The 25,707-nt window shown below is 46.8% G+C and overlaps 1 protein-coding gene across 1 annotated transcript in view; it reads right to left on the minus strand.

Moving 5' to 3' along the window:
• Positions 1–25,707, minus strand: part of LOC141476887 (netrin receptor DCC) — a 579,965-nt gene that overhangs the window by 285,605 nt on the left and 268,653 nt on the right. Inside the window, exon 3 of the mRNA XM_074165768.1 lies at positions 8,128–8,412. Coding sequence (XP_074021869.1) covers positions 8,128–8,412 — 285 coding nt within the window. The remainder of the gene's footprint in view (positions 1–8,127; positions 8,413–25,707) is intronic.

Here is a 25,707-nt window from a genome sequence, read left to right on the forward strand (position 1 = left end):
ATTCTATTTTATATAATAACGTTCAAGAATGAACAGATTCATTCTTGAATCCAATTATAAAGCAGTGAGCTGTAAGAAGTTATTTTCCCCAAACAAAGCAAAACCTCTCCTTTCGTATTTAGCATTTTTCTCGAGCGCGCGGTGCGCAGTAACGACGTACGGCTACACACATATTTTCCCTTGCTCGTTAAATCAATGACACGTAGTTGAAATGCAAAAACCACAAATAGGATTTGCAAATGAGTAGATGATTTCGATGGTCCCCATTACGCCGATATCTAAGAACACCACACTAGTTGCAAAAAAAATACATACTTTCACAAAGCCTTATTAGGATAAGTCTTTTCATCTCCTTTTTAGAGATGGCTAAAGGAGTAATTGGGATATTTTGTGATTTAACTAAGGACATACATCTATTCTGCAGCAGGGAAAGGTCCTGAATTATGTTTTTCTCATTCTTATGGCAAAGGCAGAGCTTCTGGCACATTTTACCAGCAAACTTTATAATCAATCACCGATCGTTCACTCAACAAGCCCTCGGGATTTGTGTCGATGGGCATCGATAAGAGCTGGGGATGGATTTGTTCTCCCACCAAGCGGAACTCAAGACGATGCAATTCATTTCCGTCTTCCGAGGCAAACGAAGTTCGCTTGGATTCAGCCCTACAGACACGGCTCTTCGGCACTCGAGGAGAAAAACATTACTGCAGTATTTTAGCTACATTATAGATGGGGAAAAAAAAAAAAAAAAAGGAAACTCTTTCATAAAAACGTGTTGCATCCGGTCGTATGGCATCTCAGCTCCGTGCCACACTCCATTTGGAAGGGGTGTTCAAGTGATGAAAGACTCCCATCGTATCACACACAGGAAAGTTCTTCTGAAGGTATTTGGATAATATTGTCCTTTGATGGTACCATTTTATTGCCTTATTGCAGCGGTTTTTATATTGCAGTTTACAGAACTGAGGTGCCTTTAACGTGACACTGATGTGACGGACTATCTCCAAGTGTTCAATACTCGACGTTTCTAAATTCGATTAAAAGAGAGAAAGATTTCAATGGAATAAAACCCAATTTTGCTCTCCGCTGGGGGTGAAGAAAGGCCAGCAGAATTCCCCACCCTGATCTCCCCCTCGCGCCCGGAGGCTGAACGCTTAATCCCAATGAGAAAGCCGGGGTTGTGTGTGACCGGCGTGAGAGAAAATCAGTCATTAAAATGATACCCATCTCTCAATATACAGAATGCATTAAAATGTATAACCCAAATGGAGTTGCTACTTCGGGATTTTGCTTTTTTTTTTTTTTTTACTAGCATTTTTCTGCTTCCATCCTCCTCCTCCCCAAAACCTCAACCCCAGAGCTCTGGGATACGACAGGACCGGGAGCATCTAAATAATAAGGACACACAAAGATTGGAACATCGGCACCGACACACGTGGGGGCATGAAGGTAATTCTTCTTCCTGTAGTAACTTCAAAATACATTAAGTAAAGCGCAAGGAAAAATGTGCCAAGTCGCTGCTGGAACGTGAGACTATACATCAGGGGTCCTGTTTCCAGCTTTAACGATGATTTCTTGCGAGATGCTCAGTTTCCTCATCCATAATGAAGCCAAAAATATTTACAGCCCTTTGCCTTGTTCTTTGAGATCCTTAGATAAAAGAATAATATAAAATTTCTTACTGCAGGGGGGGAGGAGGGACATAGCTGGTTTGGATTTACAAGACAAAAAAGAGGAAGCTTTTTCTCTAATCATTAAAGTTTCAGAGGCAAAATTGAAATAGAACGAGGAATTGCTCCACAACTACATTATCCTCTGCCCTGAAAATGGAGAGGAAGCAGCAAGGCAAGAAATCCTCCCAGAAATCTACTGTAACGCTACAAATCATCATCAACATTATGTTGACATCCTCTCTTTTCATACGCGGGTATTTAATTCGTTTAATTGTATGGCCCATCCTATTATTTTGTGTCTCGAAGACGCCGGCCTGACCGACCCGTCAGCTCCTCAAGGGTTGGGTGGTTTGTTCCACGCCGCTGGAAACTTCAGTATTCAAAATTTATAGGCAGGAGTTAATGGTCCTGAGAATTTCACAGCTCCTCCAGGAGCTACATTTTTATTTGGATATAATGACCTGAAAACATCTGGGTTTGGACAAGCTTTTTAAGCCGCTCCTGTCAAGATAGTACTAAATTGTTTATTTATTTTCTTTTTAAATATAAAAATATCTTTAAATAATCAACATCATACATACAAGCACATATTTTTTCAAAAATTAGTTGGGCTTATTTTTAACTATTCTGCCTTGTAAATACTGAAACAAGTTCTACCACTTGCACCCATTCATAATAAATATTATTTCAGTTACGTTTGAAAAAAATTGTACCCTGAACTTTACAAATTCTTGACATCTTCCATGTCGCCGATTCCTTTGACTCTCCGGGAATCCTGGGTTTTAATTCATAATTACTATTATCAGATCGCTTGCTCCAATTTTTACATCTTTTTTTCTCATTTCTTTCTAACCAAACTGCTGGGGAAGGGGGGGTTCAATCAAGGACTGCCTTTTCTTTCAGTTTTATACTAATATTATTTTCTGTATATATAAAATATATTTGCAATTCCATTTGATTAATTTCCCTTAAATTCTCTCTCTGCTGCCTTGACTCCCGGCGCAGGGGAATTCTCTTCTGCTTTAAGACACAACTTCACAAAACGTAGTGGTGAGGAGACGGTTGGGGTCGGCTTTTTTCTCGCAAAGTGGGTTGATGGCCAGAGAAGAAAGCGATGTGTTTCATGCAATCAAATAAAATCAAATCAAATGAACAAATGAACAAGAGCCCCCCCCAAAAAACCCAAAGCAAAACCTACAAGTTTATAAAATACCAAACCTGGATGCAACCTGCAGTTGCAGGCATCATCCCTGATGTTTAGGATCTATAACAGTCACCAAGAGTCACCGGTAGTTTATGATGATGATGACGACGATGATGCAATACTCCATATTAAAGCCCTACTGCCACTATTTGGCATAAAACAGATTTCAAAGCAGGGATGCAAAGGCTTTTCCAACACCACCAAAGTCCCTTTTGGTTTGAAATCCTGCATGAACTGCATTTTGAGAGTAGAATCAGTGATAAATTTCACGTGAACTACACCCTGTTCTTCTCTCCATCCCCAAATTTGCAAACCAGCTAAGAGTCCACTGGTTGACAGGAGGCAACATCAACATCCTCAAGTCACCTGAATTCCGTAAGGTTACTCCTATTCCAGGAACCTTCCAAAACAACTTACACTTTCAAATACCTTCAGAAATAAAATACATCATGGAATCGTAGAATGGTTTGGGTTGGAAGGGACCTTAAAGACCATCCAGTTCCATCCTGGGACACCTCCCACCAGACCAGGCTGCTCCAAGCCCCCTCCAACCTGGCCTTGAACCCCTCCAGGGATGGGGCAGCCACAGCTTCTCTGGGCAACCTGGGCCAGGGTCTCACCACCCTCATCATGTTCTTAAGGTCCTTGTTCTGAACTCCATCTGCACTCCAAATCCAAGTACTAAAACCAATCCCATTTAGAGCAAATCACCAAAACGTCTCTGCATATTTAATAAAGGCAAACCCTACCGTGGCCACCAGCCAGGGCGTGCAGAGCACACAGCTCTTATTCAGTAGATATTAATTATTTTTTTTGTGATTGCATTGATTTTGGGACCAGCCTCAAGCTAAGAGGACACACCAACTGTACGTCTGTCCACCCATCATCCGTCTTTATTTCCAACCAGAGAAGGTGCTATAACATAGGAAACCCGATATTTATATTCTTATGCAACAGATTACTTAAGCACTAAACAGATTTATCGAGAGAGGCAACACACAGCTCATTCCGCAGGATTACTAATAAGCATTTTAAATTTAACCTTTTTTTTGTTAAAGGTCAGACTAGAGCTGGCTTATAAAGTGACCTCAGCAACGGTATTCGGTTGGGATAAATCCAGATGCTGGAAGTTCTCACACGGCTCTCGTGTAACTAGGAATTTACCTTGTAAGGATACACGTGGGCAGACGATGGCACATCTACAGGCTCTCACGCTGCTGGCTTCGTCTTCAAATTTGACTTCAACAGATGACATCTTAGGAAATTATATTTCCCAAACAAGAAAATGTTTTTTCTTCATGATCCATCCAAATACTACCCATAATTTAAAAAAAAAAAAAACCATAAAAAAAAATAAAAAATCAGAGTAATTACACTTGCATCTTGGGGTGCATCAGGAAGAAGGTGACCAGCAGGTGGAGGGAGGTCATCCTCCCCCTCTGCTCTGCCCTGGAGAGGCTCCAGCTGGAGCACTGGGACCAGTTCTGGGCTCCCCAGTTCAAGAAGGACAGGGAACTGCTGGAGAGGGGACAGCAGAGGGCTACAAAGATGATGAGGGGCCTGGAGCATCTCTCTGATGACAAAAGGCTGAGGGACTTGGGGCTTCTGAGTTTGGAGAAGAGAACACTGAGGGGGGATCTGATCAAGGCCTCTAAATACTTCAAGGGTGGGTGTCAGGAGGATGGGGCCAGGCTTTTTTCAGTGGTGCCCAGGGACAGGACAAGAGGGAACGGGCACAAACTGGAACATGGGAAGTTCCTTTTCAACATGAGGAGGAACTTGTTTCCTGTGAGGGTGGCAGAGCCCTGGAAGAGGCTGCCCAGAGAGGTGGTGGAGTCTCCTTCTCTGGAGACATTCCAACCCCACCTGGACACGTTCCTGTGGGACCTGCTCTGGGTGTTCCTGCTTTGGCAGGGGGTTGGACTAGATGATCTCCAGAGGTCCCTTCCGACCCCAGATCATTCTGTGATGTATTTATCTGAATATGTTTTTCCTCGTGTTTTCATTATTTGCTGAAAACTTTTCACCTGGGGGAAAGCATCTGGACCCCAGAGAAGAGAAGATACAAAGGTGAAAAAAATAAATGTTCATTTGAAAGGAGCTCTCTGCAAGAAGCTGCAATGGCGACTCGTAAAATTAAGAGCAACAGATAAAACCTGACAAATTATCAACCCCTCAAGAGTTTCGCTCAGCTTCGTTGGGCTTTTCTCTAAAAGCTCTTCAAAACAAACCCTTTTCTCGCGCGGCCTGTGTCCTTCCAGAGGCGGATGGTTGCCGATGGAGGATTTAGCGAGGCTGGAGCTGGTTGTAAAATACGTTTACTGATGCGCTGGGGGGGGGAGAATCCACCCCTTCCAGAGCCTCCCCGGGCAGAATTTTTCCTACACGTAAGAAAAGAGTCACTTTTAAAGCGTCTTTTACTTATTCAAAGTAAAAACTTCGTGCCCAGTTCCTTGTCCCCCACCTTTTAGACACATTAAGCACCTACAAACTATTTCCCTTTGTTACAGAGGTCGAAGGCTCGACTATCCCTTCATTTCCGTGGCGAGTTCAAGCCTTGGGTCAGGTAGGGCGAGATTTACATTTTTGTCCAGGAAACCAGCAATTCCTTCATCCAAATATTTCATTTTTTTAACCTTTTTTTTTCCTGTTGGATGATGAATTTTTTTGCTATCAGGAGGAGATACAGATATCTCCAGACCCGCCATAATGTCAAATCAAATATTTAAGCCGCAGGCGCTTGGACTAAAGAAACCTAAATGACAAAAGATGTTTATCCCTCGTTTTGGGGGTTTTTTTTGGTTTTTTTTTTTCTTGCTTTCTCTTTGGAAGCCGTAGAGAAGATCAGACATGATTTGCCGGAGATGGCGGTCGGTTTTGCCACAAATCCTGACAGATAAGCTGCGTGTTCAAACAAATCACAACCGCTCTCTGTAAAAGCGGCAGCACTTTAAAAATAGAGAATTATGACATACTACCTGCCCTTTTCTTTTTTTTTTTTTAAGTTTTATTTTGTTGCCTATTCCTTTGAATAGGATTTAAGACTTTTTTTTTTCCCTCTCCTCACTAACCAGGGGAAGAAGGCCAACAAGAGTTTTCTGCCTTCACTAATTATGGAAGAGGAGAGCTGCAACTGAAGACACATTTCTACCGACGAGCTGAAAACAGGAGAGGCAGAATTAGCGGCCAAGTATCAGATAGCTCCGAACCATCAAAGCGTGCGCACGAGAACAAAACCTCCCAAGAGGCTCAATAAGATCTGAATTTTTGTTTCAGGAGCACCACTCATTTCTTATAAGAGCTGCTGTCTCCTCGCATTACTCAGAAACGAGACCTTGTGCTGCTTGCCCTAAGCCAAAGTCTGACGGACTCCACTAGTTCCTTGTTATCTCTTTTCCTCATTATTTGCTCCAGTGTTTCCCTGGTATAAAAATTTTAACGTGCTAGGAAAAGATAAATTAATTCCCCTCTCTCCTATAGACAGCCTGAGAGAGGCCATTTAGCCAGGATGTTAACGACCGAAACTGGGAAAAGGAAGAAACATCAATCCGTCCTCAAACGATCAGAAATGTAGACAAATGGCAAATTAACAATACTCTGAGGAGCTGAGAGAAATCTCCCAGCTCTGCCTAAAATACAAAGTTTGGGGATTTTCTTAATTTTAATCAAGGCATCTGAAAAAATATGTGATTTTTTTCCCCCCATGGCTCTCATTGCCATTAATAAGAGACCCTGGCCCAGGTTGCCCAGAGAAGCTGTGGCTGCCCCATCCCTGGAGGGGTTCAAGGCCAGGTTGGATGGGGCTTTGTGCAACCTGGTCTGGGGGGAGGTGTCCCTACCTATGGAACTAGGTGGTCTTTAAGGTCCCTTCCAACCCAAACAGTTCTGTGATTCTATAAACACAGAGGCAGGAATATCTCAGCGCTGCTCCATCCATAAGGACAGCACAGGGCTCTATGGCTCACGATGACCTTGGAAGCCCCAGGAGCAGCCAACCTCGGGCAACCCATTCGATAAACCAACACATGGGGAACAGGTCCACGCTACAGAGGTGGGGCACAAACTCTGGTCCCCAAAAAGGTAGGGAAAAACCCACAGGGAACTCCAGGTGATGTGATCTTCCTCTGTTGATGAGTTTTCTGGCTGTTATTTTGCTTTGCAGCTCCATAAAGGATCAATACCTCCTGCCACAGCAGAGAGCGAGGACATGGCTTTGGTTCGTAATCCTGGGTTTAGAGGTTGTGGGGGTTTAGTTTGTCTCTTTTGACATCAAATCGCAAACACAGAAGGAACCGTAATCCCCCCAAATTCCACTGCAATAAAACCCAGAGCTATGATAAACCACTCCTACAAGTGAGGATGAACTCATCAAGTTTCACATGTTGTTGGAACACGGACACTTCCCCAGGACTGATCCCGAACTTCCTGATTTCTATAGCATTTAGACCATCTCAGAAGTCCGAGAGTCCTGCTCAGTTACCTCTCGGGGAGAAATCACGCAAAACAACATTCGTCTAGAAAATCCATATATAAAAAATTTCTAAAACTACAACATCTCTGTCCCATTTAATTAGTGGTTACATGTCAGTGTGCAAAACTAGAAGGGAAGGAGAATTTTCAGCAATACCTTTTTCAAACCATTCTTCTGCTGCTCAGTTCTTGATCCCCTAACTGGGATCGTGGGGAACCATCGATTTAGCCGATGAGTTGATTAGGAGGGAGAGCAAGATGCTCACTTGGCACTGTATTTAGGAACATTCCCTGTCACAGCTGAACTGTGTCGGATCCCAAACTGCGCTCTGGCCAACGTGGCAGATGACACCAGGCATGGAAGTATCCAAGCAACCTCACTCTGAGTAGGTCAATTCAGCAGCTAGTCCCGCCAGATTGCCTTTCCAATCAACGGAGCGAGAGGAGCTCTTCCAGAGGTGCTCCAAGATGGGAAGTACTTCTCTCTCTCTGTTGACTGTGTAGAATAGAGACCAGCTTCCTACAGATCTAAATTTGGTACTTGTTAGGTAGCGTGAATACCTTCCTACGGTGTCAACTCCTCACCTTTGCATCCAACTGCTTCTAAAGGTCTCCAGGCTCTTCCATGTGAAGAAGAACTTAGAAGCCTGTAGAAGTAACTGGAAAGGAAGTGGGATAAATCAACCTAGCTGTCCCAGGAGGAGCTACTGCTCTTCCAGAGGACCAAAGGACGCGACCAGACGAGAGAAAGGTGGTGTAGAAGGATCCTAGAGATCTTACCTGCCAGCACTCTGACTTCGGCATCGTTCCCAGTTCTCGAACTGGCCGGATTTTTCGCCAGGCACCTGTAGATCCCGCTGTCCCCGTGCTGAACCCTGCTGATCTGTAGAGCTCCGGAGGGCAGGACGGCCACTCGTGGGTCACCGGGGCTGGGGGACAAGTCCTCCTGGTTTCGCTGCCAGTGGACCACGGGCATGGGCTCCCCGACAACTTCACACTTCAGCAGGATGGTGTCTCCGGCAAAAGCCGTGACAGAGTCTGTCTGGGAAAGAAACCTCAGTGGTCCTGCAAACACAAGCAAATGAAAAAAAAAAGCAATTATATAGTTGCTGAAAATAGAATTTGGACACTGTTTCCCTGCTGATTTGGAATCTGTTAATGATCCTGAGTAAATAAATAAATAAATAAATAAATTAGGCGATATTCTGAAAACTACTTGGAGGTTGCTCTTAATGGCAGGGTGACTAACGCTTGCCTTTGTAAAATCACGCTCGTTAACAGCAAAGAAAAGATGTGTTATCCACACGCAGAGTAACAAACCTACTGAGGATCAACTTCATCAAGATCCAGATTGGCCCATCATGGAATGCAAACTGCTCGGAACGGGGCGGCGTTCAAAGGGAAGAGCCACTAAACCTACGGCAGGTTAGGCAAATGTTAGTCCCATCTTGCCGGGTTTCTCCTTCCTTCCAAATAAAAGGAAAAAGGCTCTCAAAAGCCTCTGCTAAATCAGTTATTTGGGCCCATAATCAAATACATCAAAGGAAAAATGGCCTGTGTGTGGTTTTCCGTGGAATATTTTTGATTTGTGAGAGCAGAAAAACAGAGCTGGGAGCTTTAATTGCACGACCCCCAGATGTCCCGGACTCACTCGGTGCAAAAGCACAAGGGCCGTGTCCTTCCTGAGAGACAGGAGAAACACCTGGCCAGGACAGGACATGGTCTGCAAAATTCAAAGTACAAGTGAAAGACGATGTCCAGATCCCAGACTTTATTGGAGGAGAGGAAGAGGAAAGGAAAAAATCAGCCCTCTTTCCAGCCAAGCATGAGAAGGACAAATCAAGAAGACAGGTTGAAGCAACTGCTTGGACCAGGGATGTCCTTGAGATGGTGTGGACATATTTTGGGGACCTCCTCTGGCTCTAGTCCTGCCCAGTCCCCTAGAAATGACTCCACCAGCCCCCAGCCCGGCTGGGCACGCTCACCTTACCAGTAAATACCATCACTCAGAAGGGTGTGCAAACATGCACCAAGTGGTGATAGAGTGAAAAACTTCAAAGACAATACTAGAAGCCACCAAAAAGTACATAGGAACCAAGCACCATTTACATTACGTCAGCCAGGCTTTCAAGAAGGAGCTCTCAGTAGAGGCTGCTGCTGAACTGAGCGAGCAAAGAATAAAGCCCTTGACTTTCCAGACGTTAAAACGCCACCCAAATATTCAACGTATTGAGGAATGATCGCGTATTGGAAAAGCCACTTGAGTGGGAGCCCCACATTCATTCCCTGGTTCGAACGCCTACTTTCTGGTGTGATTTTGGCCCCCCCCACCTCTTGTCTCAGTTCTCCTCCAACACCATGCTCCCGTCTCCCAGAGGATCTCTAAGGATGAGGTCTCTCCCAACCGACGAGCTGTAGCAGGGAAACCCTTTAGCAAGACAAACTGGCTCAGCGAAGGCTTCTTAAAGGCATTTCCACCCGTGAAAAAGAGCCGATGATGTCTGGGATGGGGTATTTCCTAATTATTGTGTTTACACGTTATCCTTACGAACAAAGCGAGGGAAGAAAAAGGCAGTCGTTCCCGACCCCCTCCACCCTCCTTCCAGCGAGGATGCTACTTTCCAGCCAAGCTACTGGCACAGACGCCCAAGTAACAGCTTTTTCACCCCCAGCAAAGCTGGTGCAAGCTAGAAAATAGAAGCCTTCAACACTTCAATTAAAATATATATATATATAAAATTGAAGATAAACGCAGTGTGAACAGTGATGGAAAGCTGTTGAAAACTGCAGACTTTTCCAGGAGGAAAGAGAGCTAAATCTGACATTTTACTGTAAAAACCAGGACTAAAACAATTACCATAAAGGGGCTTTTCTTCCTCGGAAATCCAGTCAATAATCCCAACAGCTTCCTTCCTTAAGCAAGGAAAATAGCAATAAGTATTAGTTCTAGCGCAGACTGACCATTAGCACAGTACCCATCTGGAGCACTGGGACCAGTTCTGGGCTCCCCAGTTCAAGAAGGGCAGGCAACTGCTGGAGAGGGGACAGCAGAGGGCTACAAAGATGCTGAGGGGCCTGGAGCATCTCTCTGATGAGGAAAGGCTGAGGGACTTGGGTCTTTTGAGTCTGGAGAAGAGAAGGCTGAGGAGGGATCTGATCAAGGCCTCTAAATACTTCAAGGGTGGGTGTCAGGAGGATGGGGCCAGTCTTTTTTCAGTGGTGCCCAGGGACAGGACAAGAGGGGACGGGCACAAACTGGAACATGGGAAGTTCCATCTCAACATGAGGAGGAACTTCTTTCCTGTGAGGGTGGCAGAGCCCTGGCAGAGGCTGCCCAGAGAGGTGGTGGAGTCTCCTTCTCTGGAGACATTCCAAACCCACCTGGACACGTTCCTGTGGGACCTGCTCTGGGTGGCCCTGCTTTGGCAGGGGGTTGGACTAGATGATCTCCAGAGGTTCCTTCCAACCCCATATCATTCCGTGATTCTGTGACCTAATCCTAATGTGGATTCACGGCGTGACCTTTTATTCCTCTCGCCATCCCCCTGCCCTGTCTCTGCCCCATCTCCCTTCCTGCAGGTATCCCAGCCCTTTTTCTTTGAAAGCTTAAAAAAAAAAACCATCAGAAAATCAATACATAGCAGATCAGGATGTTACAAAAACCCTTTTGCTTTGCTCCCAAGGAAAAGACACTACCCACCTTTTCCCATGGTTACGTTCAAAATTCATAGAATCACAGAAGGGTTAGAGTTGGGAGGGACCTTAAAGATCATCCAGTTCCAACCCCCCTGCCCTGGGCAGGGACACCTCCACTAGAGCAGGTTGCTCCAAGCCCCATCCAGCCTGGCCTTAAACACTTCCAGGGATGGGGCAGCCACAGCTTCCCTGGGCAAATTCATCCATCTCTCCACAGGACCATAATATACGAGATTTTAAAACTACCAGTGGGGCTTTAGGGCTCTCCTGGTTTACGCCCATTTATTTTAAAGACGGTTTTTTGAAGCTACACGCAGATGTTTGGGTTGTCGGGAGCCGGCTCGAGGGAACGGACCAACAAATACATTGTGACAAAGTCACTTTCCGAGAGGGGACTCTGGAATTAAACGGTGCAGATCCGCTGCGATGGCCAAAAAGGGGGTGCAAGATGCCCCTCTCCCCTGCATTAAACCCAAAACCTAGTTCGGAAACTTAATTGGAAGCGCTCCCCAATTCCGATTTCCCACACAGCCTATATCAGGATCCCCATCTCTCCTTACAGAAGACCCAATTATTAAGCAATTAAAGTTCACTTAATAAAAAAAAGAAAAAAAAAAGCTTATCATTTGGGGGACAGACCGCAGGGTCTGCGACACGTTTAGCTATTAAATATTCAGCAATTTAGTAGCGCTCCGTACAATCCCCCGGAGAAGAACGGCTTTAAATGCTTTGTTTGTTTCAAATTAAAGGCTGCAAGGTTACTTAACACCAAGACAAGACCTTTTTCTTCTTTCTTTTTCTATTTTTTTTTTTTCTCCCCACTTTTAATTCACATAATAGCTGAAGGGCAAGAAACCAAGGTAATGAAAAGGAGTGATTTCCTTCTGCTTCCTTCAGAAAATAGGAAAGGGAGCGGGCACGGATGAGTGAATCTGGAAATGTAAATATTTTAGAAACTGCTGTCTAATTCTCTCTTCCACGGGCTGGTTTCCAAAAAAGTGCTATACTTTAGTGACTCTATATATTCTTTTTTTTTGTTTCTTGTTGTTTGTTTGCTAAGCTCCCATTTCCAATTCCGAAAAGCTTTGCCCCGAGGAACGGGCGGCAGGAGCATGGGAACGCGACCGCAGGCTCCACCAAATCATCCGAGGGCAGACGTGGCCCTGGGGTTCCTTCCCAGAAACAGGAGCTAAAAAAACCTCCTCCCCTTCTTCTTGCAAACCCCATCTTAAGGGAGAGGAAACCGGACACCTCCCAGGAGCCGGGGGCTCCGATTTTTTGCTTTAGAAGAAACTAATTGGGAGGAAAAAAACCCAAGTTACCATCACGCATTTAGCAATATTTTATAAATTAATTATCGGTACCGTACGGTACCAGGCAGCCGCCCCAAGTCCCGGCTGTCAGCCTAACCAGAAGGATTCCAAGGGAAGGATTTTAATATTACAATTAAAATGAATATTAATAAGAGATTTTATGCCTTCGCATTTTTTATATATGAAATGTGGGCAGTTAAGGTTTATAGAGTTGGAAGTTAAACCAATTTACCACGGAGGGCACCTCGGTGTGAAGCGAAAGAGAGGAAGGTGCCTCCTTGTCTGAGAAGCCAAGGATGGAAACCTGCCTGGTGTTTCAAGAGCAGATGAGGCCAGAAGATGACACATCAAGTAATTACAGATCTATTTACTATCACCTATTTCCAACAGGGAAAAAGTTTAACTGCTCCTCAAACTTCTGACTCATATTGGAAATACAGGAGACCACGGATGATCTCCTTCTTAGCACTCAATTTTCATCAAGTTCACATGTCCAAGCTAAAAATATATAAACAGTGTTAATGTGTAATTTATCCTTTATGCCTAAATTAGACCACCCGTCTCCCAAGGCTTCTACCTACTTGGTGCAGGGAGTGGGGCTTCCCTCCAGACCGGCAGAGAGGAATCCCCTTCTTGCCTTCACCTGGTGGGCAACCCACAGAGATCACCTACTTTAGGTGACTACGTGTTCCATTGGATTGACACCCAGATGGGATTGATCAATTAAGAGCTCGTGACCACTACAAACAAGGCAGGATGTCTCTTTTTCTTAAATTCTTTTTTAAATACAAACCACACTCGGCATTCTGACAACGCGGAGCATATTTAAATCCCGTCAACCTTCACCCATGGACACAAAGCACCGCAACTGAGACTGCAGTGCTCAGACACGGTCCCCACTGGGAGATCAAACACACAGAAATACTCTGTAAAACAGGGAATATGAGGGTCTCTGATAATTATGATTTATGATGCGAACACACGATTGGCTCGATTTCTCCTGCCTCTGGAGATGCATGATAGCAAACGTAACTAGAAGTTAACGTGGCTGTTTGTGACAACGTAAATTATGGGTAATGACAATATAGTCAACATCACATATCATCGAATCATTGAGTGGTTTGAGTTGGAAGGGACCTTAAAGATCATCCAGTTCCAAACCCCTGCCATGGCCAGGGATACCTCCCACCAGACCAGGTTGCTCCAAGCCCCCTCCAACCTGGCCTTGAACCCCTCCAGGGATGGGGCAGCCACAGCTTCTCTGGGCAACCTGGGCCAGGCTCTCACCACCCTCACAGCAAAGAAGTTCTTCCCCAGATCTCATCTCAATCTCCCCTCTTTCAGTGTCAAACCCTTCCCCCTCATCCTATCACTACGCGCCCTTGTAAAAAGCCCCTCTCCAGATTCCTTGTAGGCCCCCTTCAGATACTGGAAGGCTGCCATCATGCGACCAATTGTATCCTAAACTATTCCATCAAAAAATAAGATATTGAAAAGTAACTGAGAACGCAGCACCCTCGGAAAAGAAAACTGGAGCTGTGCAAGTTCAATCTTCTCTTTTCTCGGGTGGTATTTCTGTAGGAGCCCAACAGTAACCCACCGCGGCAGCCCTGTGGAGATACCGAAATGGAGGTGTCTCTGCCGCCGAGCATCCAGCAGCCGCAGCCAAAGGGAGAACAGGCAGAGTTTAACATCTGGAAGTTTGATTTAAGAAGTCAGACTTCAACAAGGATGACCCCGCTCTACGGCCCCGTCTGCAGGAGATAAGGATCGACGTGGGCTTGGCATTCAAATAGTGTACCGAGATCCAAGTAATTACTTACGGAGCACAGCGGCAGGCGAGTCCAAATAGCTCCAGATCAACCAAAGTACAGCTAGTTATATAGTTATGTACACAATTATTTCAATTAATTACTATATGAGTGTGTGTATATATAAAAATCCAAGTGTTTCACAGTCTTTAATTTATATTCTTCTGTAAACAAGAGATAATATCATTGCAATTTCATAGATGAGGAACTGAGGCTCTAAAATACGGGTTAAAATATTGAAAGGCAGCAAAAACATGGCAACTCCCAACCAAGAAGAGTTCCTTGGGCTTTTTAGGGACTTCTGGAATTGATACCGTGACTGATTTGCTCCCTCAAGGTGACAGGAGAAATCCAAGGTAAGCAGAGGTTTGGACCAGGCTTTCCCAAGTTCTTCTGTAAATCTATCAGTGTTTCCTTCCTTTCTATAAAGCTGAGTGGGAGTTTCTTTTGGGGTAGTCAAGAAGGCCAGTGCCATCCTGGGGGGCATCAGGAAGAGGGTGACCAGCAGGTGGAGGGAGGTCATCCTCCCCCTCTGCTCTGCCCTGGGGAGGCCCCAGCTGGAGCACTGGGACCAGTTCTGGGCTCCCCAGTTCAAGAAGGACAGGGAACTGCTGGAGAGGGGACAGCAGAGGGCTACAAAGATGATGAGGGGCCTGGAGCATCTCTCTGATGACGAAAGGCTGAGGGACCTTCTTGGGTCTTTTGAGTCTGGAGAAGAGAAGCCTGAGGGGGGATCTGATCAAGGCCTGTAAATACTTCAAGGGTGGGTGTCAGGAGGATGGGGCCAGGCTTTTTTCAGTGGTGCCCAGGGACAGGACAAGGGAACAGGCACAAACTGGAACATGGGAAGTTCCATCTCAACACGAGGAGGACCTTCTTTGCTGTGAGGGTGTCAGAGCCCTGGAAGAGGCTGCCCAGAGAGGTGGTGGAGTCTCCTTCTCTGGAGACATTCTAACCCCACCTGGACACGTTCCTGTGGGACCTGCTGTGGGTGGCCCTGCTTTGGCAGGGGGTTGGACTGGATGATCTCCAGAGGTCCCTTCCAACCCCATAGCATTCTGTGATTCTGTACTCCCAAACAGAAATACAGCTCAGGGATTAGCCAAGGGGAAGGGGAAAGTTAGGTTTGTGCTGAGTTTGCAGTTTTTCCTGCAGAAAGGAGAAAAAAGTCTCATTAGGGAATGAGCTTAAAGCACAATTCAGGCCTGTGGGCTCTACTGCAAAGGGGTTGCAAACGTCCTTCCTGCAAAAAAAACTTAGGGACCACCCTCAGCTGGTACCCTAAAAACAAACCAAGAAGGGCAGAGTTTAAACAGCCCCTATTATGTTTCATATTCCTTGAACAAGTGTCAAAAAAAAAAAAAAAAAAAAATTATCCACTCCCCGTGCTTTTCTGCCCCCCTCTTCGCCGGTGTCACATCGCTCCTGGACGGAGAAGTGACTCATCCCGCTTCGTGCCAAGGGAATGAATGCGGCTTAGATGTTTTCAGCCAGATTCATCCCGAATTCCCAGCCAAACAAAGCGTCTGGCCTCCCTTCCGGAGAGCCAAACTGCCATAGGTTTTTTAGCCTGCACATTTAAGGGCGAGATAATTATTTCTGCAACTGGTAGTTAGCGTTCCATTATCGACCCGGAAAAATGTATCTTCCTTGCTGTGAAGTCCCTCTAGCCTTCGGCCAGCCCTTCCCAGCTCCAGCGGGAAGGCGGAAAAGGGGCAAATCCCTGCACTTCTCTCTCTCTCTCTCTCTCTGCAGCCTTTCTGGAAGGAGGATAATTTAGTTGACCTCAAATAGTAGCACAGCTCCGCAGGGAATCTCTGTACTGGGTCAGCTTATAACAAAGTCAAAGAAACAAGGCACAGATTTTATAGTTGAGTGTAAAAGCAATAGTGTCTGTATAAATAGATACAGAAGAGAGGATTCAGGGGAGAGGTTAGGCTCAAACACTTAATGCTGAGTTGCAACCCTGATGCTATTTAGCCATGGAAGTGTCCCAGTTCTCCGGGCACCCTCACCTTTTGAGGAAGTTTAAATTCCGGTAGTTCGTTGTTAGATCAGGTTCCAGGAGAGCCCCCATGTCTCCTCTCAAACTACATGGAGAGGAAGGCTCATAGAAACATGGAATGATACGGGGTTGGAAGGGACTTCTGGAGATCATCTAGTCCAACCCCCTGCCAAAGCAGGTCCACCCAGAGCAGGTTGCACAAGAAAGTGTCCAGGCGGGTTTGGAATGTCTCCAGAGAAGGAGACTCCACCACCTCTCTGGGCAGCCTCTTCCAGGGCTCTGACACCCTCACAGGAAAAAAGTTCCTCCTCATGTTGAGATGGAACTTCCCATGTTCCAGTTTGTGCCCATTCCCTCTTGTCCTGTCCCTGGGCACCACTGAAAAAAGACTGGCCCCATCCTCCTGACACCCACCCTTGAAATATTTATAGGCCTTGATCAGATCCCCCCTCAGGCTTCTCTTCTCCAGACTCAAAAGACCCAAGAAGTCCCTCAGCCTTTCCTCATCAGAGAGATGCTCCAGGCCCCTCATCATCTTTGTAGCCCTCTGCTGTCCCCTCTCCAGCAGTTCCCTGTCCTCCTTGAACTGGGGAGCCCAGAACTGGACCCAGTGCTCCAGCTGGGGCCTCCCCAGGGCAGAGCAGAGGGGGAGGATGACCTCCCTCCACCTGCTGGTCACCCTCTTCCTGATGCCCCCCAAGGATGCCACTGGCCTTCTTGGCCACAAGGGCACATTGATCTCAGAAGAAACTGTTCCTCCATCAGCCCTACACTCACACGGACACCTTCACCCAAGTGCTGTTGAACTCCCTGAGGAGGAGACACGAACCATAACTCATGACCGTTCCATGTAGGAAGAAAATTCCCCATTTTCCAGTACAGGGGCACGTTGAGGTCTCCTCCAGCACAGCAATTTTCTCTCCCAGCAGGTACAGTCCATTACAAATATTACAGCACCAATTCTTGGCAGCAATCTAATTCCAACCACGAAAGGCTGGCTGAAGGAAGATGAAGCCGGGAGCTGCCCTTTGATGCCTCTTACCTATCACGGGAAATAAATGAACTTATTATTCTGAAAAAAAACCCTTTTCCCTAACCTGTGTTACCGATGTCAGCTCAGATTATCAAAAAGGCAAGAGTTTTAAAACCTAATTTACTTGTCACCTTTCCCGCGGCTCGCTTGCTGGCTTCGCTCAGCATAACGCATGGAAACAATCTATTTTTTCCATCCCCATATTTACGCTGGAGGGGGATTTTCATCAAGGATTCAGCGCCTCCGTGGTCAGTTCTACTTAGTCTCCGCAGATCTTTCTTTCTGATTTGAAGCACGAGCAGAAAGGTGTAGTGCCTGACTGTCCACACATGCAGGATATGTGCAGAACAACAAAAATCTCAATTTTACACAAATCATTCAAGTACAACCCTCAAGATTGCTTTTCTCTTCGTTCTACAGATTCGTCGGCGTTTCAGAGTTGATGAGAACCAAACCTGTCGTTCTTCAAGATGACGACTTCAAACTATGACCTTCTTATAGCCACAGGCAGAACGTGAATCTCCAGAGCTCCACAACTATAGCTCCCTACGGCTGTTGAGGCACCAGGGTCTATCTAGTTCCTCTCTCACCATTTCTACAACATACAGTTTAAGGGTGTCTCCCTAAGAAGGGCGAAAAAATCATAGGATCACAGAATAGTTTGGGTTGGAAGGGACCTTAAAGACCGGGATAGGACAAGAGGTGCCCAGGGATAGGACAAGAGGAAACGGGCACAAACTTGAACATAAGAAGTTCCATCTCAACATGAGGAGGAACTTCTTTCCTTTGAGGGTGGCAGAGCCCTGGAAGAGGCTGCCCAGAGAGGTGGTGGAGTCTCCTCCTCTGGAGACATTCAAACCCCACCTGGAGACGTTCCTGTGGGACCTGCTCTGGGTGGCCCTGCTTTGGCAGGGGTTTGGACTAGATAATCTCCAGAGGTCCCTTCCAACCCCATATGATTCTGTGACCCTCTAGTTCCAACCCTCTACCCTAGGCAGGGACACCTCCCACTAGACCAGGTTGCTCAAAGTCCTGTCCAACCTGACCTTGAATTTTTCCAGGGATGGGGCATCTCCCACCTCTCTGGGCAACCTGGACCGGTGTCTCACCACCCTCACAGCAAAGAATTCCTTCCTTCTATCGAGCCTGAAAGCACAGCAGATATTCCAAGCAACAAAACTGCTAATATTTACTAAGAAACCTACATGAAATACAGAATCTCTGGGAGGGTAACTCCCTGTCACTCACAATCCACCTGCGTCGGGAGAAGAAATACTACCCTCAATTTTTATCATCCACCGACAAGCCCACCCACTGCTTTGCCCCTGTTAATACACAAATCGGAGCCTGTAAATCTCTTCATCTTCCTGTCGGCCGCTCGTGCCAGCGCTCGTGGCTTGCAGCCAGCGAGCAGAACAGGCTCCCCGCCAGTCGCCAATGAAATCATCAAATCTGCTCCTCAAACAGGAAATAAGCAAGAAGAAAATAGGCCCTTTTCGGTTTTAAGTCGCTGAAGAATCTAAAAAAAAAAAAAAAAAAAAAAACAAAACACAAACCGAAAGGACCACATTTCAAAATTGCTAATTAAAGCAATAAAAAAGCAGGCTCTCTCATTTGCGCGCCACGCACCGGGAGTTCACCGGTGCTACCATCCTTTAGTCCATTATATTTCAAGCCCTGCACTCGGACTGGTGACTTCGCTTTCATAAAGCGCCGCGGAAGCGCCATAAAGATGCCCTGAGCCGACCAGCCACCTCCTGATGTAACAGCCGACAAATGTAACGTGATGTTTTTGTGACTTGCCTCATTTAAGCTATTTGAGAACCACCTTGAAAAGACCTTCGGAGTAATTAAGCGTAACTCCAGCCACACCTCCCAATAAATGAAGAGTCTTCAAGCAGGACAGAGGCATCCGCGGCTCTGGAGGAAGGAAGAAGCCACCGTGGAGTTGCTCCTGCCTCCAACGAGCAGGGATTGCTCCTGGGCCACCACCGAGTTAAGTGGTACCATGGGACAACAACAGCCAGAGGCAAAACCCTGTGGAATCGGTGCCGAATGCACACCCAAACCGTTACCCAAGTGAAGCTTGCAGGGCAGGACAGTACTGGTTACCCCAGCAGACCCAGTAAGGGTTGGTGTGGTCTACCAGACTACCACAAACCTCTCTGTCATGCAAACCCCATCCACTGCGGCTTCTGTCTGCTTTGAGCCTCATCTTTCCAAAATCCAAAATGCCTAACGCGATGTGAACTGTGGTTTATTCTCCAACGATGGCAGCAGATGTTTCTGATGGGACCGACCAGTTCTGACACATCGAAGGTCAAGCTCTTCAGAGAAAGGAGGGGTAGGACTCTGCTGCCAGGAATAACAAACAGCAGAGACAACCTTTATGTATGTTCCCTTCCCCAATCCAGCTCATGGACTATCCTTCTACGAGCTTTGAAGAGACAGAACATAGAAATTACTACTAATAGTGCAACTCACAGCAAAAAGCTTCTTCTCTGCTCCCTCCTCCACTGACTATCCATAAAAGACCAAATCAAGTTCAAGGTCTCAGCCCTCGAGTTCAAGGCGCTTAATGTCACACGGTTAAATACCTATTGAAAGAAAAGATCAATTCAGACCTCTCCATTCTCCAACACCACTCATCTTCAGCAAAGGGTCATCTCCTTTCTGCTGGAGACCAGCCTTTCTCAAGGACCAGGGCAGACCGTGGGGCAAACTCTCGCAAAAAGAAAGATTCATCAGAGATTTCAGAAGCTTCTGATGCGAGCACGAGGGGAAATTTATTTTAACTCATGGAGTGCAAGCATAGGGCATCTCCAACGCGCAGGACACAGTGTAAGCGTGCGAGGTACGTGTGGATCTTCCATAAACCCCTGAACGCACAGAAAGAGGAGACAAGATGGAGAAGGACAGACAGGACAAGAGGGGACAGGCACAAACTGGAACATGGGAAGTTCCATATCAACATGAGGAGGAACTTTCCTGTGAGGGTGGCAGAGCCCTGGAAGAGGCTGCCCAGAGAGGTGGTGGAGTCTCTTTCTCTGGAGACATTCCAACCCCACCTGGACATGTTCCTGTGGGACCTGTTCTGGGTGGACCTGCTTTGGCAGGGGGTTGGACTAGATGATCTCCAGAGGTTCCTTCCAACCCCGTATCATTCTATGATTCTGTGACTGTGCAAGGTGGTGACAAAAAAATGAAGAAGATGGGGAATACTGGAGTAGAAGATGCAAATGCAGCACCTGAGAAGTTCTGGCTCCTGTCCATGTTATATACTTTCAGATTTTTTTTATACTTTCAGGGTTTGTTTCAGGTGGGCATCCATTTCCATGGCTTTCCAGGGGCAGGACATGCCACTAGCGATTAAAGGGACACTACAGGTCAGGGAACTTTGTTTGGACAAACTTCCAAGAGCATGACCATCAAGCCTTTGACTCCACAAGAGCAGGCTGGGAATATCTTCCATCATTAATAAAGATGAGACCAAGGGGATGTTTAGACGTTGTACGCAAACCCACAGGGTAGGAAGCAACTCAATCCCTGATCGATTTAACTACGCCAAAGGAGGGATTCATTCCTCTCAAGTGCTGCAACATAGTTCAAAAGATGAGGAAAAACCACCCAAAACCCCTGAAAGTTTATCTTCTCTACACCATTATCTGACACGATGCAGGAAAACATGCTTTAGTTCTGTCTCCTCTCCTTCTCCATTGAGAAGCTTCAAAGCATTTCCATCAACTTATTTATCGTACCCGCTTCCCGGTGGATTTTTTTACAGCGCGTTGTGAGCACCATGAGCGTGACTTTGAATCCCTGAAAGGTGGGAATTCCCCTCAGCCCATGGTCAACCATGGTCCTACAAGGACCGGCGACGCGTCTGGAGATGCCACATTTCACCCATGGGACATCTCATCACCTCAAGCACCTAAATCCTCTCTTCTTACATCCTCTGCGCACCGGGACATCAACTACAGGATATTTCACCCGACAGCAAAAAAAAAAAAAAAAAAAACCACACATAGAGAAAATTAGAGAGAGAAAAAATTAATTGGAAAAGCGGTTCTGACAGATTACGCGTGATGCCGCGGTGCCCATCCAAAAAAAGAAAACCAACCAAACAACTCAAAGTCACGCAGCACACAACATGTCAGAAATAATACGAGACTTAAATGAGACATTAAATGGGATGTTAAATGATTTTATTATTTTTTTTTTTTTCCCCTCAGTTGGTTAACGCTTTTGGAACTTGGTTTCGTGTTTTTAAGGTCTTTCACTTCGGTTATATTCTTTCCCCTTAGAGCATAAACCCTGTGTTTTCTGCTAATGATAAGGATTCCCAAAGCTAAGGTTTAAGGATAAAATAGCACACACCCTCCACCCCAAGTTATCGGGATTGTGCCCCAAATACAAGAATTGGCTATTTTTTATTTTTTTTTTTTAATTATACTGGCTAGAAGGTGGTTGTTTTTTTTTAATTTATCTTCAAGGACAAATTGCCCCAGCACGTGATCCATACAAGGGAAGAAATTCACACACTACGCAGCCGAACACGCAAGAATCGGGTTATAATTGTTCTACCATCCCAGGTCGCAATATTTTTCTATAATAATCAATTCCTCGTAAGCCCATAGTATTTTATTTACGGAAGATCTACTTAAATGTCCTTTTCCACGCATTAGGATTCAGCCTCCACCCTCTTTTCCCAACCGTTAAAATGAACAAAATTATTATTGCCCCTAAACCGCAAAAAATCAGTGGCTTCCTCAGGAAAAGCAACGAAAACCAGGGAGGAATTTGCAGACCCAACTGGCATTTTATTGAACATTAGCAGGCAACCCTAAATCACCGGCTCCCCTCGGGTAGAAGTAACCATTTAGCAGCAGCGGTATTCCTGTTACAGCAATTCCCGGGGGCCTCAGGAGGTTTTACGGCTCCGATATTCCCGTTATTACACGCAGACAGGACCGGTTCAATGCAGTGTAGGCACAGGGCGCCCCACGTAGAAGTGGAAAGAATAAGCAAAGTGGAAGAAAACGGAGGTTACTGCTGGTTAACGTTGTACCGCGCCATCAAAATACTCCTGAGCAAAGGTCAAAGCCAGACACGGGGAGAGAAAATTAGGCAAAATCTGTACGTCCTCATAAATGGACATTAGAAAGCCCAGAAAGCCCCCCACACCCTGGGCTGCATCCCCAGCAGCGTGGCCAGCAGGGTGAGGGGAGCAGATTCTGCCCCTCTGCTCCACTCTGGGGAGACCCCCCCACCCAGTGCTGCCTCCAGCTCTGGGGCCACCAACAGCAGAAGGACATGGACCTGGTGGAGAAGTGCCAAAGGAGGCCACAGAGATGCTGGGAGGGCTGGAGCCCCTCTGCTGTGAGGACAGGCTGAGAGAGTTGGGGGGGTTCAGCCTGGAGAAGAGAAGGCTCCGGGGAGACCTTAGAGCCCCTTCCAGTCCCTCAAGGGGCTCCAGGAAAGCTGGGGAGGGACTCTGGATCAGGGAGGGGAGCCATAGGAGGAGGGGGAAGGGTTTGACACTGAAAGAGGGGAGATTGAGATGAGATCTGGGGAAGAACTTCTTTGCTGTGAGGGTGGTGAGACCCTGGCCCAGGTTGCCCAGAGAAGCTGTGGCTGCCCCATCCCTGGAGGGGTTCAAGGCCAGGTCGGAAGGGGCTTGGAGCAACCTGGTCTGGTGGGAGGTGTCCCTGCTCATGGAATGGGCAGAACTAGATGATCTTTAAGGTCCTTTTCCAACCTTTTATTCTACAGCATATAAAGCGTATGCTGTGCTACCATGGTAGCTTCTACCTCAAACTTCAGCCCTTCAGGAAGCCGGGGCAGAGGAGAGCTCACCCTCTGCTCCCCATCAGCTGCGGAATGGTGCAAAACAGCCTCTTTACCTCCTCCCACCCTTCCTGGGCTCTAAGTTCCTGGCCCCTATCTGTGGAAAGACAAAGTCATCTGCTTAAAGCACAACGATTGAAGTTGGCTTGTTTGATGGTGGCAGAAGGGCAAATGGTTCCTACCACCAGGTACAGCTGGAACGCTGCACAGAAACTGGCCCTTACTGTTTTCCAGCTCACATCTGCCATTTCTTGTCGAAGCGAGTCTGCGTAGCGTGGACAGAACAGAAATAGCGAGTGAAAGCCCTGCAGATTCACTGCCTTGAAGACAAGCAACAGGCATTTTAGCAATAGCCTGGGAAAAAAATATTTGAAAGTAGGAAGAGATATTTGGAAGAGCAGGAGAAAAAGTATTGAAATTATACCAGGAGAAACCATCTAACACCAATTCATAAACTGCAGAATAATCCAGTCCCCGATGCTTTCCTGCAGGCTTTATCTTCCGCTGGCACGTGTCCTCCCACGGAGCATCCTCTCCCTCCCCTTTCCACGGGGACCACGTAAGGACTGACAAGGTTACCTCGGGCTTTACCGCACGTGCCATTTTAATTCACAAAATTAAATTCACCATCCAGCACAACAGGAGTGACCAACGTACCCCCTTCCCGACCGCGCTGCCCCACAGCAGGCGAGGAAGAGGAAGAAGAGGGTGGGATCTGGCCAAAAAACCATACGTGCTTAGAGTCCTGGCCATCTCAGTCTCAGGAGATGGAACCCTCTCCTGGCTCCCAGGAAAAGCCACTGGCTACTCTTCGAAGTCTTGTATGCAAGGAGTCAAATCCCGCTTTATTTATGGACATATTCTCAATGACTTAAGTGCTACTGACTTTAACGCGATGCTCCTTTCTATCACGGGCTGGTTTCTTGCCCGTAGCACCAACAAACCTCTGCTGATAAAATGGTCTGTTCTGACAGGGCTTAGCCCTTCTCTGAAAGAAGAAAAAAAAAAAAAGATAAGGACGATAACGGCAATAACATCGCTGAAAAGCAGAGTCCATTAAAATGCAGCAACCTGCTAGCTCCGTCCGGAATATTACAGCCTTGTCGTGCTTTACCGCAAATCTCGGCTAAATCAGCGGTGGCCTTCAGCACCGATAAGCAACTGGAATATTTCAGAGGCGTAGCATCTCCCCGCTTCACCTTCGCTTTTCATCAGAGGGGACATCCAACCAAACCGCCCCAGCGTTCGCGTTTTGGGCACCGTTATCCTCATTTCCCCTCCTTCTTTACGGCCGTAGAGAGAATACTATACGCTCCGTGTCCGCATTCCCCTGCTCCGTATGGAGGGGTTAGACGAGGATATATTGCCGTGGTACTAGAGGTTCTTAGCGTGAACATAAAGGAAGCTGACCCCAAGTGCAGCTTGGGTCAATTCAGAGGAGAAAATGGTACAACGTGGGAAAAGCAGGTTTTTTTCCCTTCCCTTCCCCGAGCGGGAACGGCAGCATTTGGGAAAGGAGCTGCTCCAAAATCAGCCTTCTGACCTCAAAAAGGATGCTAAATGCAAATAAGAGAGAGAAAACAAGACGAGAGTAGTTAAAAGGCACGGTGGCAGCTTTTCAGCTTTTGCAGGTAATACGTGGTGCATTCACACAAGGCTATTTATCCACTGATCTCAAAATATTTTATAAAGTGTTAATTGACTCACCAAGCTTCGCAATTTTCCCCTGGGAAAAAAAGTAAAAACATCATTTACATCACGCGAGAGCTGCTTGGGAATTTTTCAGGGTGATGGTTTCTCAGCATGATTTTTCATGTGGCTGCCCCATCCCTGGAGGGGTTCAAGGCCAGGTTGGAGGGGGCTTGGAGCAACCTGGTCTGGTGGGAGGTGTCCCTGCCCATGGCAAGGGGTAGAACTCGATGATCTTTAAGGTCCCTTTCAACCCAAACCATTCTGCAGAGGGCAGACCCGGACATTGCTGAGGCCCCATCGGCTCCTCCTGCCCACCACCTCACAGGTAGGTCAGGAGCTGCAAGGCCAACGCTACTGAGCCCTGCCACGCAATTTATTCCAAGACAGAGACCTTGTGTGTGTCCCCAGGACCCCTCTCAACATCACAAGTCTACAAGCACCGACGCCAGAAACATCACAAGGCAAGACGTGGACAGGCTGGCGAGTTGGGTGGAGAGGAACCTAGTGAAGTTCTACAAGGGCAAGTGTAGGGTGCTGCACCTGGGGAGGAATAACCCCCTGCACCAGGACAGGTTGGGGGTGACCTGCTGGAGAGCAGCTCTGAGGAAAAAGTCCTGGGAGTCCTGGTGGACAAGTTGCCCGTGAGCCAGCAATGTTCCCTTATGCCCAAGAAGGTCAGTGGTCTCCTGTGGGACATTGAAAAGAGCATGGCCAGCAGGTCAAGGGAGGTCATCCGCCTCCTCTGCTCTGCCCTGGGGAGGCCCCATCTGGAGCACTGGGACCAGTTCTGGGCTCCCAAGTTCCAGAAGGACAGAGAACTGCTGGAGAGGGGACAGCAGAGGGCTACAAAGACGATGAGGGGCCTGGAGCATCTCTCTGATGAGGAAAGGCTGAGAGATCTGGGGGTGTTCAGCCTGGAGAAGAGAAGACTGAGAGGGGACCTCATCAATACTGAGCAATAGC

This window comes from Numenius arquata, chromosome Z, assembly GCF_964106895.1.
Source record: "Numenius arquata chromosome Z, bNumArq3.hap1.1, whole genome shotgun sequence".
Classification (NCBI taxonomy): domain Eukaryota; kingdom Metazoa; phylum Chordata; class Aves; order Charadriiformes; family Scolopacidae; genus Numenius; species Numenius arquata.